This window comes from Acomys minous (assembly GCF_964271855.1).
Source record: "Acomys minous genome assembly, chromosome: 2".
NCBI lineage: Eukaryota > Metazoa > Chordata > Mammalia > Rodentia > Muridae > Acomys > Acomys minous.
Genome location: NC_140484.1, coordinates 84123119 through 84135876, shown reverse-complemented (window position 1 = coordinate 84135876; position 12758 = coordinate 84123119). Strand labels below are relative to the sequence as shown.

Genomic DNA, 12758 nt, shown 5'->3' with positions numbered 1-12758 from the left:
TATCCCTGGTCTGGGCAGCTAGCCCTGCCCCCACCGCCCTTCTACTGTTTTTTTTTTATTGCCTAGTTTCCATTCCAAGATTCTCTGCTCCCTTCCCTCCCATCTCTGGCCAGAGAAGCAGACACAATTATTAATGGAAGCCTACTTGGTGAAAGATGCTGTAATCTGAAAGGAATGGGAGCCAGGGGGTGTGACCCTGGGCACGGAGGATGGGAGAGGTGTCCAGCCTGGGCACAGGGCGTGGGAGAGGTGTCCAGCCTGGGCACAGGGCGTGGGAGAGGTGTCCAGCCTGGGCACAGGGCGTGGGAGAGGTGTCCAGCCTGGGCACAGGGGGTGGGTAGGAGAGGTGTCCAGCCTGGGCACAGGGGGTGGGTAGGAGAGGTGTCCAGCCTGGGCACAGGGGGTAGGAGAGGTGTCCAGCCTGGGCACAGGGGGTAGGAGAGGTGTCCAGCCTGGGCATAGGGGGTGGGAGAGGTGTCCAGCCTGGGCACAGGTCGTGGGAGAGGTGTCCAGCCTGGGCATGGAGGGTGGGAGAGGTGTCCAGCCTGGGCACAGGGTGTGGGAGAGGTGTCCAGCCTGGGCACAGGGTGTGGGAGAGGTGTCCAGCCTGGGCACAGGGGGTGGGAGAGGTGTCCAGCCTGGGCACAGGGGGTGGGAGAGGTGTCCAGCCTGGGCACAGGGGGTGGGAGAGGTGTCCAGCCTGGGCACAGGGGGTGGGAGAGGTGTCCAGCCTGGGCACAGGGGGTGGGAGAGGTGTCCAGCCTGGGCACAGGGGGTGGGAGAGGTGTCCAGCCTGGGCACAGGGGGTGGGAGAGGTGTCCAGCCTGGGCACAGGTCGTGGGAGAGGTGTCCAGCCTGGTAAAAGAGCATGGGGTGGATGGGTAGAATCTGGGAGGGGGACCCCAAAGATGATACTGGGTGGGGCAGAGGGGAAAAGAGAGAGAGAAGGGAGGAGACAGACAGACGGACAGAGACCCAGAGAAAGCAGGAGAGGTGGAAGGTGAGTTAAGGTGAGCATGTAGTGGGCTTTGGAGCTTGGGGGGTCTCCCATTGCAATCTGCCCCTCTTGGCCCCTCCCCCAGCCTCTTAAAGTACCTAATGATTATAATTTGTCCCTGGGCTTTGGCAGCCCCATTCTTGGACCACGCAGTGACTCACAGCCTGCAGCCTCTCTCCTCACCCCACCTCATCTCTCTCCTCACCCCACCTCACTTCTCAGTGATTTTCCTCCTGGAGGAGCTAGCTGCCTTGTGGCTGTCTCTCGGGGATGGTGCTTCTCCAGGGCCCATTCCTACGTCTGTGGAAATCTATGCCTGGCTCTCCTTGAACTATGCCTACTAACTGGGGGGCTTCATTTACTAGTTGATCTGAAGGCCTTTGAGTAAGATGAGTGTGGAGACAAACTAAGGCTTCGAGAAAGAATCTCTGATGATACAGGATCAGAGGCACAGGGGGAGCAGCCCCACTATGACCATTTCTGCTTGTCTCTACACTCGAGAACACACCAGAGAAACCCATATGCACCTGTGCACACACACTCAGCTAGATGCCCTGGAAGGAGACCCATGTAAGCTCAGCATGTCCATCTCCAGGCCTCAGGTAGACCAGATGTCACTGTTGGGGCGATTGGAGGAGGGGAATGTGGGTTTCTACTTCCTGCCTGTGAAACTAAGGCTGAGGATATAATCATAGCCATTAAAAGTTTAAAACACGATAAAATTCCTTTTCCTCAGAAGAATACGCTGATTGGTGGTATGGTGGTTCACACATGGAATCCCAACACTTAAGGAGGCCGAGGCAGGAGGGTTGCCATGAGTTTGAGGCCGCTTTGGGTAATATAATTCCAGGCCAGAAGAGGAGGAGGAGGGAGACCAGGAAGAAAAGGAGAAAGAAGAGGAGGAACAGAAGAAGAGGGGGTGATCAAGGGGTCATGGTGCCCAACAGGGCTCTTGGCGAAAGGTTGGGGATAAGGCCATGAAGAAGAGAAGCTTCCAGAAGCTGCCAACCCACCACAGCCTCATCACAGTGTCCTCTTCCTCCCAGATTCTGAACTCCCCAGGATCTCACTCAACCTGCTCAGCATCATTTTGATTTCCCCGGCACGGTTATTTAACAATGTGTGAGGAATAAATGAATGAGTGCATTAGTGAACACGCATGTGGCCTCAGTTCCAAGCTCACTGTCCGGTGGGACAGGTCAAACAAAGCTCAATCTTGTTAGCGCCCCGAGCGTGGGGACACACACAGTTCCAGGGTTCTGCGGATGAATAGGAGTTTGCCAGGGTGGAGAGCGATGTAAGGGAGCACAGTGGAGATTGGCAAAGGAGGCACGGTGTGCATAGAGACTGGAAGAGAAGAGAAAGAGACAAGGGCTAGATGCTTCCAAGGATGCGGAGATGAGATTTAAGAAGGGAGTGTAGGGCAGTTCAGCGTGTTTTCTAGGGACTCTGAAAAATTGTCTGGCTGGAACCAGAGATGTGTCAAGTATTCCAGAGCATGCGCTGTCCGTCAAGGAAAAGATGCATCATGAAGAGCCAAGGAAGCCCACACCCGGGAGTGTGTCCTGGGGGCCGAGACACACTGCCCACACCCGGGAGTGTGTCCTGGGAGCTGAGACACACTACTTATTTCAGTCATCTGTTGGATGTATGCGTGGTGTGATTGTGGAGTGTGAATACATCTAGGGACATATACCTGTGTCCCGGGGGGGGGGGCCAAAGGAAGATGTCTAATGTCCTGTTCTGCTGTTCTCTTCCTATTCCTTTGAGGCAGGTCTCTTGCTGAGCCTGGTGCTAGGCTGGCAGCCATCAAGTCCCTAGTGTAGAGGAATTTTAACCCAGCAACATGGCTACTTTGGCTGGAATACAGACACACTTTTGATCCCAGGAGACAGAGGCAAGCAGATCTCTGAGTTCAAGGCCAGCCTAGTATAGAGCAAGTTTCAGGTAAAGAAAAGCTTAGATCTAGGTGTGGCAGTACACACCTTTAATCCCAGCACTTAGGAGACAGAAGCATGAAGATCTCTGGATTTTTTTTCAGGCAGTTCAGTTGAGTCCAGTGAGTTGAGAGGCAGTGTGGTAGGGCTGAGTTCATGGCAGTTCAGTCTGTAGAATTCAGAGGCAGCTTTTACCAAAAGAGTTTTACAGAGAGGTTGAAGAGAGAACAAGTTAGACACGGGTGAAGGCAGAATGAGCCAGAAAACGAGAAAGAGCCAGAAGGTTAGAACAGATTGCTAGAGTTAGTTTGAAGCCAATCACAGCAATTCAGTCAGAAGTGAGAGAAGCCAGTTTGAATCAGTCAGCTTGAGGAAGAGTTTGAACTAGAACATCTGAGTTGAGCCAGCCAGCCAGAGTTTTCAGAAAGAACTAGAAAGGGTGAGCTTATTCAGCAGTGAGCCTCAGAAGCTGAAAACATTCTAGGCCTGGATTAGATTGTACAGAGGCTAGAAGCTTCCAGGGTTAGGCCTAGGTTAGCAGACGGAGGCAGTGAGCCTCCAAGACAACAGTTACATTCACAACCTGTGGTCTTCCCGCCTCCACCTCAGAATCGCTGGGGTTACAGGCTTGCATCTGGTCAAAGCTGGCTTTGCTATGTGGATAGTGGGAGTTTGAAGTCAGATTCTCAAGCTTGAGTAGTCAGCCTTCTGCACAGAATCGTTTCCCCTGCCCCCCTGAGTGTCTTACCTGCGAGTATGTATAGGTATGTGTTCCTGCTGACCAGAGGCCAGAGGAGGCTTTGGATCCCAGGAACTGCAGTTACAGATCATTGTCGGGCACTGTGTAGGTGCTGGGAACTGTACCTGCTCCTCTGTAAGAGCAGTGGGTGCTCTTAGCTGCTGAGCCCCCTCTCTGGTCCCAGCCGTGGCTGCTTCTAAATAGAGTAGGGGCCTCAGAGGACAGCAAAGAGACATCTTTGGAGATAAAGGGTTTTGGGGGTATGTAGGGTGGAGAGGAGAGTTGAGGAAAGCTGTGAGGGGGGAAGAGGAAGGAACAGCTGGGTGTCTAGAAAGTCAATTATAGCAGTGTTGCCCTGGGCCTTTTTCCTTTTGACTGCTTTTCACAAGTGAGTGGGACTAAGTGTTCCACATACTGTTGTGCTCTGAATCACCCAACTCACCCACAGACTTCACTTCATGTTCCCTCCCTTCCTCCCGCCCTCCCTCAACGTATGCATGTGTCAGTCTTCATGTGTGTTCACATATGTGTGTGTAGGCCAGAGGTTGATGTTGATGTTGAGTATCTTCCTTGATTGCTCTCCACCTTAAAAATTACACGCTCGTGTGTATGTGTGTGTGTGTGTGTGTGTGTGTGTGTGTGTGTGTGTGTGTGTGTACATGTGTGGAACTCAGAGGACCACTTACAGGAATTAGCTCCATCTCTCCACTGTGTAAGACCTGGAGATGGAGATCAGTCATCAGGTTTGGCTGCAGGTGCCCTCACTCACTGACTCACCTTTTTGGCTTTACCCCTGGTTGTTTGCTTCTTTTATATTAATTTACTTATTCATATATATATATAGGTTTTTGTGCAATATTCTTTGTGCAATAGCTCTGGCTGTCCTGGAATCACTTTGTAGACCAGGCTGGCCTCAAACTCACAGAGATTTGCCTGCCTCTGCCTCCTGCCGTTATTAATTTATTTCTTTTACATCCCAATTACAGTTTTCTTCCTTTCTCTCCTCCCAGTTCCTCCCTCCCACCTCGCCTCCCTCCCATCCTCCCTTTCTCCTCAGAAAAGGCTCAGAAGAAGGGAGGTCTCCCATGGCTACCAACCCGCCTTAGCATACCAAGCTGTAGCAGAGCTAAGAGCATCTTCTCTAATTGTGGCCAGGCAAGGCGGCCCTGTCAGGGCAAAGGGATCCAAAGGCCGGCAACAGAGTCAGACACAGCTCCGGCTGTTAGGAGTCCCACGTAAACACCCAACTGCACCACTGTTGCCTATGTGCCTAGGGCTTAGGTCCATTTCATGCTTGCTTTCTGTTTGGTGGGGGAGGGGTCAGTCTCTGTGAGCCCCTATGGGCCCGTATGATTTTGAATGTTTTCTTGTGGTGTCCTTGACCTCTCTGGCTCCCTCAGTCCTCCATCCTCGTCTTCCATAAAATTCCCCAAGCTCCACCTAATGCTTGGCTGGAGGTTTCTGCATCTGTTTCCATCAGTAGGTGGGCGAAGCCTCTTAGATGACAGTTATGCTAGTCTGGATGTATAGGAAAATGTTACTGATAGTGTCAGGCCCACCCCTGATATTTAAAGATAGGTTTCTACACAGCCCAGGTTTGTCTTGAACTCACTCTTTTCCTCCTTCAGCTTTGAAAGGGCTGGAGTTAACAAGTGTGTTCTACCACGTCCAGCCTTCCCAGCTACGTTCTCGTTATTTTTGTCTTGAGACAGGGTCTCATGTATTATTAGATTCGCCTCAGATTGCCGAGGATGACCTTGAACATTCTGATCCTCCTGCCTCTACCTCCTGAGTGCTCAGGTGACGGGTGTGCACCATCATGCGGCGTATCAGGTGCTGGAGATGGAGCCCAGGGATTTAAGCATGCTAGGCAAGCACCCTACCCCACCCCAGAGCCAGATCCTCAGCCCTCTAGCTCTGGTCTTTATGCCAGCTAGCTTCTTTCCCCCCCCCCCTTCTTTCTATCCTCCAACCTGCCTTTCTTTCTCCTGCCTCAATATTTATAACTAATATTTATTAAACACCTACTTTGGATCTATACAGCATGATTCCAGGTACCAGGGCACAGTAATGAACAAAATTGATCAAATACGAAAAAAAAATTTTTTATCTTGGATTCTGGAAGGAGAAAAGTAAATAAATATAATATGTAATTATAATTATGTATCATATGATGTTAAGAGACTTTATGCAAAGAAGCAGGAGCTGACGAGATGTCTCAGAGTTAAGTGAGTATTGCTCTTGCAGAGGATTGGAGTTTTACTCCAAGTACTCACTAGGCTGCTCACAACTGCCTGTAATTCCAGCTCCAAAGGACGCAGTGCACCCCATCCTGGCCACTTTACTCATGTGCACATATGCAAACAGACATACATGTCCACACATAATCAAAAAATAGTACATACTCATGTGCACATATGCAAACAGACATACATGTCCACACATAATCAAAAAATAGTACATACTCATGTGCACATATGCAAACAGACATACATGTCCACACATAATCAAAAAATAGTACATACTCATGTGCACATATGCAAACAGACATACATGTCCACCCATAGTCAAAAATTAGTAAAAACAGATATTTTTTAAAAAGAAGCTGTTGGAGGACCCAGCTGCTGAAAGTTGCAGCCTCTGTGACCAGACAGATCTCTGAGCTCTGATCAAGGTATAAGGCTTCCTTGCCCCAGCGGATCTTTCTACTCTCTGCCAGGCCTCAGTTGGACGATGTCCCTGAGCTCAGTGCCTGGTTTATCATAGAAATAGCCTCTGACACAGCTTCCTGCAGAACGTTCTCCCTCTGCTGCCCATATGATAATTAGGTATTATGTGCCTGCACAGGTGATAGGACCAAGCAGTTTCATGCAAGTGAAGTACACTGTGAACACCTATCAGAGTAAGTACTGGCTACTTCCATTTTCCCGTGTATTCCCCTCACCCCTGAAATAAAGTTGATCTACCTCGCTGCAGCTGGCCCCGGAAGCCCATCATTCTGTTGTGCTCACAGCCACCCCCCCCCCCGAGTCCTGCCCCGCCCCTCTGTTCCTCCTGCCCTTATGGGCTGATGACCAATGACCCCCAAGGCCAGAGGAGACTCATAGGAAGCAGGAACTGGGCGTGGTAGCACACACTTTTAATTTCAGAACTTGAGAGGCAGAGGCAGGCAGATCTCTGTGAGTTCCAGGCCAACCTGGTCTACAAAGTGAGTTCCAGGATAGCTAGGGCTACACAGAGAAACCCTGCCTCAAAACAACCAAAAAAAATTAAAAATTACAAAATAAAATAAAAAGGAAGCAGCTTGCTTTGTGTAGAAATAATATCATGGTTTTTTTTCCTTTACTCATTCTAGCTTCCAAATAATGACATAGAGACCTATGGGATTTACTAATAAGCTTTAAAGCACTAGAGCTGGGCAGATATTTATCTATTCTAATCTATTTATGCCATCCGGGCTATTTCCCAGTAGTCTCACCTTGGCTTTTCTGCTCCATTTTTTTCTGCTCCTGGTGACTCCCTCATGGCAACCTTCTCCCCTCTGTCTTCCTCCTCCTCCTCCTTTTCCTCTAGTCCCTACCTGAGACCCCCCTGAATGGAAACAGAAGTCCTGCCTCCTATCCTCTCTGCCCAGCTATTGGCTGATCAGCTTCTTTATTAACCAATCAGAGGTGATGGAGAACAATTTTTTTTTTGGTACGTCATTGAGACAAGAGATTCTTCAGAGAAATGGCAGTGCCCACTTCTGGACTGTAACCAGATCTCAGGGCACAGAAATCAGTATCTAAATACACAGTGCACGAGACAATCCATCAGTAGCTTGGGGGTAGAAGGGTCTGGCAAACGTGAGACCACAGAGAGACCAGTGTGTTTGGAGGAGAATGGAAACCGAAGTATGTGTCGTGGAAAATCTGTAGACACTACCTCATGTCTGGATTACAGGTTGGGAAACTGAGGCTGATTGAGAGGAAGTAGCATGTCTGCCCAGCTGAGAAGGAAGCAGTGTACGCAACTGACAACTGTCCTGGATCTTTCTTCTGTCACCAGGGGCAACTGCCACCTTCGTCAGCACATCGGCTTATGTGGCCAGTAGAATTTCACGCGTGTTGAGCAAATTAACCCACGGGATCCTCCCCCTACCTGCGTGAGAACTGAAGCATCCCAGTGTCACTCTGACCCTTCATTGTGCTAGACAAGGAAGTGAAGATGAAGTCAGCTCCCTCGCCCAGGCTTGCACAAAGCTATGTAGCCACACGGTGATCTGAACCTAGATGAAGGGCTCTTCCCAACTGTGGTTGGGAAATAGTCAAGTGGACGTGGATGGTATGGCTGGCTAAGTGGTGAGATTAGCCCCAGACAAGAGGAAGGACGCCTAATCCATTGTCCAGGGGAGGAAAAAGGAAGGGCGAGGTTCTGTGTGGGTTGTGGGTCAGGTGGCAGGAAGTGGAGGGCATGCCTGTCTAGTGGCTGGGTTGTTTTTTTGTTTGTTTTGTCTTGGTTTGTTTTCTGAGTGGCCACACACACTCAGGTTAGGCGGGAAGTGCTGGGAATGACTCGGCATTGGTGCCTGTCTTACCGCAAGGGCACTGTCTTGGCGAGTAGCCAGAACAAGGAAGCCAAGGAGCACCTGCGAGACTGATGCTGAGCCAGGGGAGCTGAGGATGCTGAGTGACTGGAGGTGAGGATGAAGTGAAGACAGGAAGGCTTGGTGATGAGACCTGCTTTGGGGGGGGGGGGGTCAAGTGTTTGGGGGAATGGAAGAACGGCTATGACTGAGCTATCCACACCACCCACCAGAAGTGTGCCTCAGAGGCGGAGTCCTTCCTGGAAGAGATAGAGGCTCTGGCTGAGCTACTGGGAAGGCTGTGGGGGAGGGGCAGTCTGTGGCCATGGAAGATTATAGACCTCTAAGCCTGGTTACTACCTCTGTGCTCCTGCCCTTGTGTTGCCCGGTGCTGGGTTAGGTACTCTGTAAAGGACACTTCTTGACTTCCCCATCATCTCTGGGAGATGTCCTGCTTGTTTGTTGTTTGTTTGTTTGTGACAGGGTCTCAAGAAGCCAGGTTGGTCTTTAACTCTCTATGCAGCTTGAACTTCCGGTCTCCTTGCCTTCACCTCCTGAATGTTAAGGTCACAGGTGTGATTCCTTTTTGCAGGGAATCGGGGTGGGTGGGATTCTTCTTCCCCGTGTTAAGTCTCAACCCTCCTTCCCCATGCTGACGCATACATCACAGGTGAGGACACAGACCTGAATCCCAGCCCTCCTGACTCAGGGTCCCTCTCTGGCTTTAGAACTCATGTGGCTCTCTGATTACTCAGACTCGCCGTCCCTGGAGATGAGCTGGGTGAGGAAGTGTCCATGCAATCCAAAAGAGGGTGTTGGACCTCCCGGACTGTAGGGACAGGGGGGGTTGGAAGCTGCTCCAGGTGAGTGCTGGGAACGAAACTCTGGTCCTCCGAGAGCAGCGCAAACTCTTAGTCACTGAGTTGTCTCTCCAGCCCCATTGCTACATCTTTCTCAGTCAGCATCCATACATGCTAATGCCTGCTAACACCGGGCATCCTTGATGGCGGTGGACCCTCTAATTCCTCCATCTGCACCGTCTCCCACACTGGGCATCCTTGATGGCGGTGGTTCTCTCTAATTCCTCCATCTGCACCGTCTCCCACACTGGGCATCCTTGATGGCGGTGGTTCTCTCTAATTCCTCCGTCCGCCCTGTCTCCATTTATTTGTGCTGAAGCTCCATGGTCCATTAGAACCCAGCCTACCTTTGTCTGGCCAACTGCACAGGCCAAAAGCTGGGAGTGGTCTCCAACTCGTGCCCACACTCCCCCCCCACCCCCCCTCCCACCCCCCCTCCCAACCCCCCTCCCACCCCCCCTCCCACCCCCACTCCCACCCCCACTCCCACCTCCCACTTCGGCAGTTCTCTTCAATGTTAGCTCCAAAACACCAAGCGGAGCCCCCACCCCTTCACCTCCTCTCAGCCCCTTTCAATGCAGCCTCCATTCTCTCTCACCTGCACAGGCCGAGCACACTAACTGCTCTCTCTGTTTTCTGTGCCCACTCGGCCCCTCTACCTCCCCCTATGCTGATCCCAATCTTTATGTAGCAGCTATAGTCTTATAATCAAAAGAGCACCTTTGTCAAAAGCTGCCTACAAACCATCCGCGTCCTTGATGGAATCATACTAAATTCTAAACGCCCCTAGGCCCCCAGCGTCTAGATGCCATTCAGACTTCCAGCCTTGCCTTCCCTCATGCCCTCTGCCACAGACCCCTGCGCTTCTTTGTGTCTCCAACGTGGTTGGTGCCTTCATGCCTCAGGGACTTTGTCATTGCTGTTCCCTCGGCCTGGGGCATGGTGGCCACCACCCTGCCCGTGCCATGCGCCCAGTCACCTTTTCCGAACTGAGTGTTCTCTTCCTGTCTGTGCCTTTATTGCTCTCTCTCTCTTTCTTGCACACTCGTGTGCGAGAGTTTATCATTGTGGAATGTCCTTCGTGTTTTATTCACCTACCTTCTCATTCAGAATACAAGTCTGGTCTCCGACTCTGATGAGGAAAAGTGTCCAGCCCCTCGACTCTGTGCCCTCTCCATCGGAGACCTCACGGGGAGAAGGACTGTGTCCCGCAGAGGATGCACGAGGCCCGGACCTTTCCTGCCTCCTCCCAGCGAATCTCCAGCACCTCTGGGTCTGGTTTGCAGGGCTGAATGAGTGCGATTATTTTCAAACTGAATCCTAGGACGTCTGCAACCCTCATTTCTTTCTCTTCAGACCTGACATTTGTTTCATTACTCAGCTTTGAGACACAGCTGGGGGGCGGTGGACAAAGCCTGTGGGATAATTTCTGGAAAGGCCTATCATCTGCTCAAGTCCCTGCCAGGAGATAGTGTTTTTCCTCTTAGGTCATGGAATGCTGCATTAGGAAGACCCATCACCATTTTTAAAAAGGACACCAGGGGGCTGGAGAGATGGCTCAGAGGTTAAGAGCATTGGCTACTCTTCCAAAGGTCCTGAGTTCAGTTCTCAGCAACCACATGGTAGCTCACACCCATCTATAATGAGATCTGGTGCCCTCTTCTGGCACCCAGACACACTTGCAGGCAGAACATTGTATATATAATAAACAAATAAATCTTTAAAAAAAAAAAAGCCACCGGGTCCTTTGTGTTTCAACAGAGGGTTGTGAGTCCAGAAGCCACGGGCTGCCTTAGGGATACCCGACCGTTCCTCCCGCGTCAGCAAACCCTTGTCCTCTCAAAGACCCTCCAGTATTTGCTAAGGCCATCTGTGCAGGGGAAGCTTTGGTATCTTTCAAGACTCAGTTATAGCCGGGTGGTGGTGGCGCACGCCTTTAATCCCAGCACTCGGGAGGCAGAGGCAGGCGGATTGCTGTGAGTTCGAGGCCAGCCTGGTCTACAAAGTGAGTCCAGGACGGCCAAGGCTACACAGAGAAACCCTGTTTCGAAAAACCAAAAAAAAAAAAAAAAAAAAAGACTCAGTTATGTTTTGTGAGTACGTTTTTGGTTTAATCCCAAGTGTGGGATATGGGGCTGCCTTAGTTTATCCACTGCTGATAACACCTGGCGCAGCTCAGAGACGGGTGTGGTCTTTGCCGGCTTCAGTTTAATCCCGAGGCCTTTGAGAGGTTATAGATAACAGAGCCCCAGAGAAAGGAGATGCTTTGAGGAGACAGATGGAAAAGGAAGGCTGCTGGACCTCTGGAGATCCTGACGAGAGATTAGCATTTCCCCAAAGAACCCGATGCCCCTAACCAGCCAGAACTAAGTCTAGAGAGGTCTATATGCCCTGTTCCTTCTAACCTTCTTTCTTTCCTTCTTAAGGTTGGGAGGTTGGAAGGGAGGTAGAGGCATAAGACAGAGTTAAAGGTAATGCCTCCACACCTGAGAGAGAAATCTGTTTGGTCTGCTTATTAGGAGAGGCACCTCTTGTACTCATATCTTTTTGTTTTGTTTTGTTTTTTGAGACAGGGTCTCTCTGTGTAGCCTTGGCTGTCCTGGACTCACTTTGTAGACCAGGCCGGCCTCAAACTCACAGCGATCTGCCTGCCTCTGCCTCCCCATCATATCATTTTTAAAAATATTTATTTATTTTTTTTTGTGTGTGTGTGTGTGTGTGTGTGCTCACGCGCACGTGCGTGCATGCAGTGAATATGGGTGCCTTTAGAAGCGAGAAGAAGGCATCTGTTCTCCTGGAGCTGGAGTAACAAGATGTCAGCCCACCTAACACAGCTGTTTAGAACAAGGCTCAAGTACTCTGCAAGGGTAGCACACACTCTCAGTGGAGCAGCCCCCTCTCCAGCCTCTGCGTACGCAGTCTGTGAACTCGCACAGGAGTTCTTTAAAGCTTTTTAAACACTTAATGACAGGAGGATGTGCAGCTCTTGGCGAGGGGTTCTTTGAGCCCTTGCACCGGCCCTCATGATCGCCAGGTCCTCAGCCTCTGCGTGTGGGGGAGGGGCAGCCTCAATCCCCCTGGCGTCTCCCAGAGAGCTCTTTTTGTTTGGGGACAGAGCATCACGTAGCCAGGCTGGCATCCACCTCACGTAGCTGAGAATGACCTTGAATTCATGGTCCTCTTTCTCTATCTCCTTCGCCAGTGCTGGGATTTGGGCTGCGTGCGCCACCACATCCAGGTTCCGCAGTGCTGGCGATGAAGAGACCAGGGCTTCGTACGCAGCAACCAGCACTCTGCCCACTAAGCCACATAGCCCAGCCTAGCCCTGTCTGCTTTGAGTCTTTCCTGGCAGGCCCTGCTCCCATGGAGGGCGGCATTCTGCCTCCTGAAGCAGGAACAACGCTGCCCACAAGGGGCAGGTGCCTCCCGTTGTGGACTTCCGGTCCGCCCGCCACCATTCTACCAGGCACTGTTTTCCTCTCTCACCCTTTTCCTGGCCTCCGTCTTACTCAGCTCCTGGGTCTTGGATTAAACATCACCTCCGCATTCTATGACACACCACACAGAGCTGGGTGCGCCACCTCTAAGCGCCCCGTGTCCTTCTGAACTCTCCCAATGGTGGCACCAGTGGCATGGAACCTTCTAGTCCTGACTTGTCCCT

The 12758-nt window shown here is 51.2% G+C and overlaps 1 protein-coding gene across 2 annotated transcripts; it reads left to right on the top strand.

Annotated features, from left to right (window-relative positions):
* Positions 1 to 7951: 7951 nt before the first annotated feature.
* LOC311588401 (uncharacterized protein) lies at positions 7952 to 10764 on the top strand. Of its 2 annotated transcripts, XM_084765981.1 has the most exons (4): positions 7952 to 8013; positions 8256 to 8351; positions 8993 to 9100; positions 10208 to 10764. In XM_084765981.1, exons 1-4 carry the CDS (start codon positions 7994 to 7996, stop codon positions 10419 to 10421), a joined length of 438 nt encoding a protein of 145 aa, XP_084622107.1. In that variant the 5' UTR covers positions 7952 to 7993; the 3' UTR covers positions 10422 to 10764. The 2 variants fall into 2 exon arrangements, 1 of the variants encoding a protein (XP_084622107.1); XR_014776188.1 differs by lacking the exon at positions 7952 to 8013 and having other exon boundaries at positions 8137 to 8351; positions 8966 to 9100.
* The last annotated feature ends 1994 nt before the right edge of the window (positions 10765 to 12758 follow it).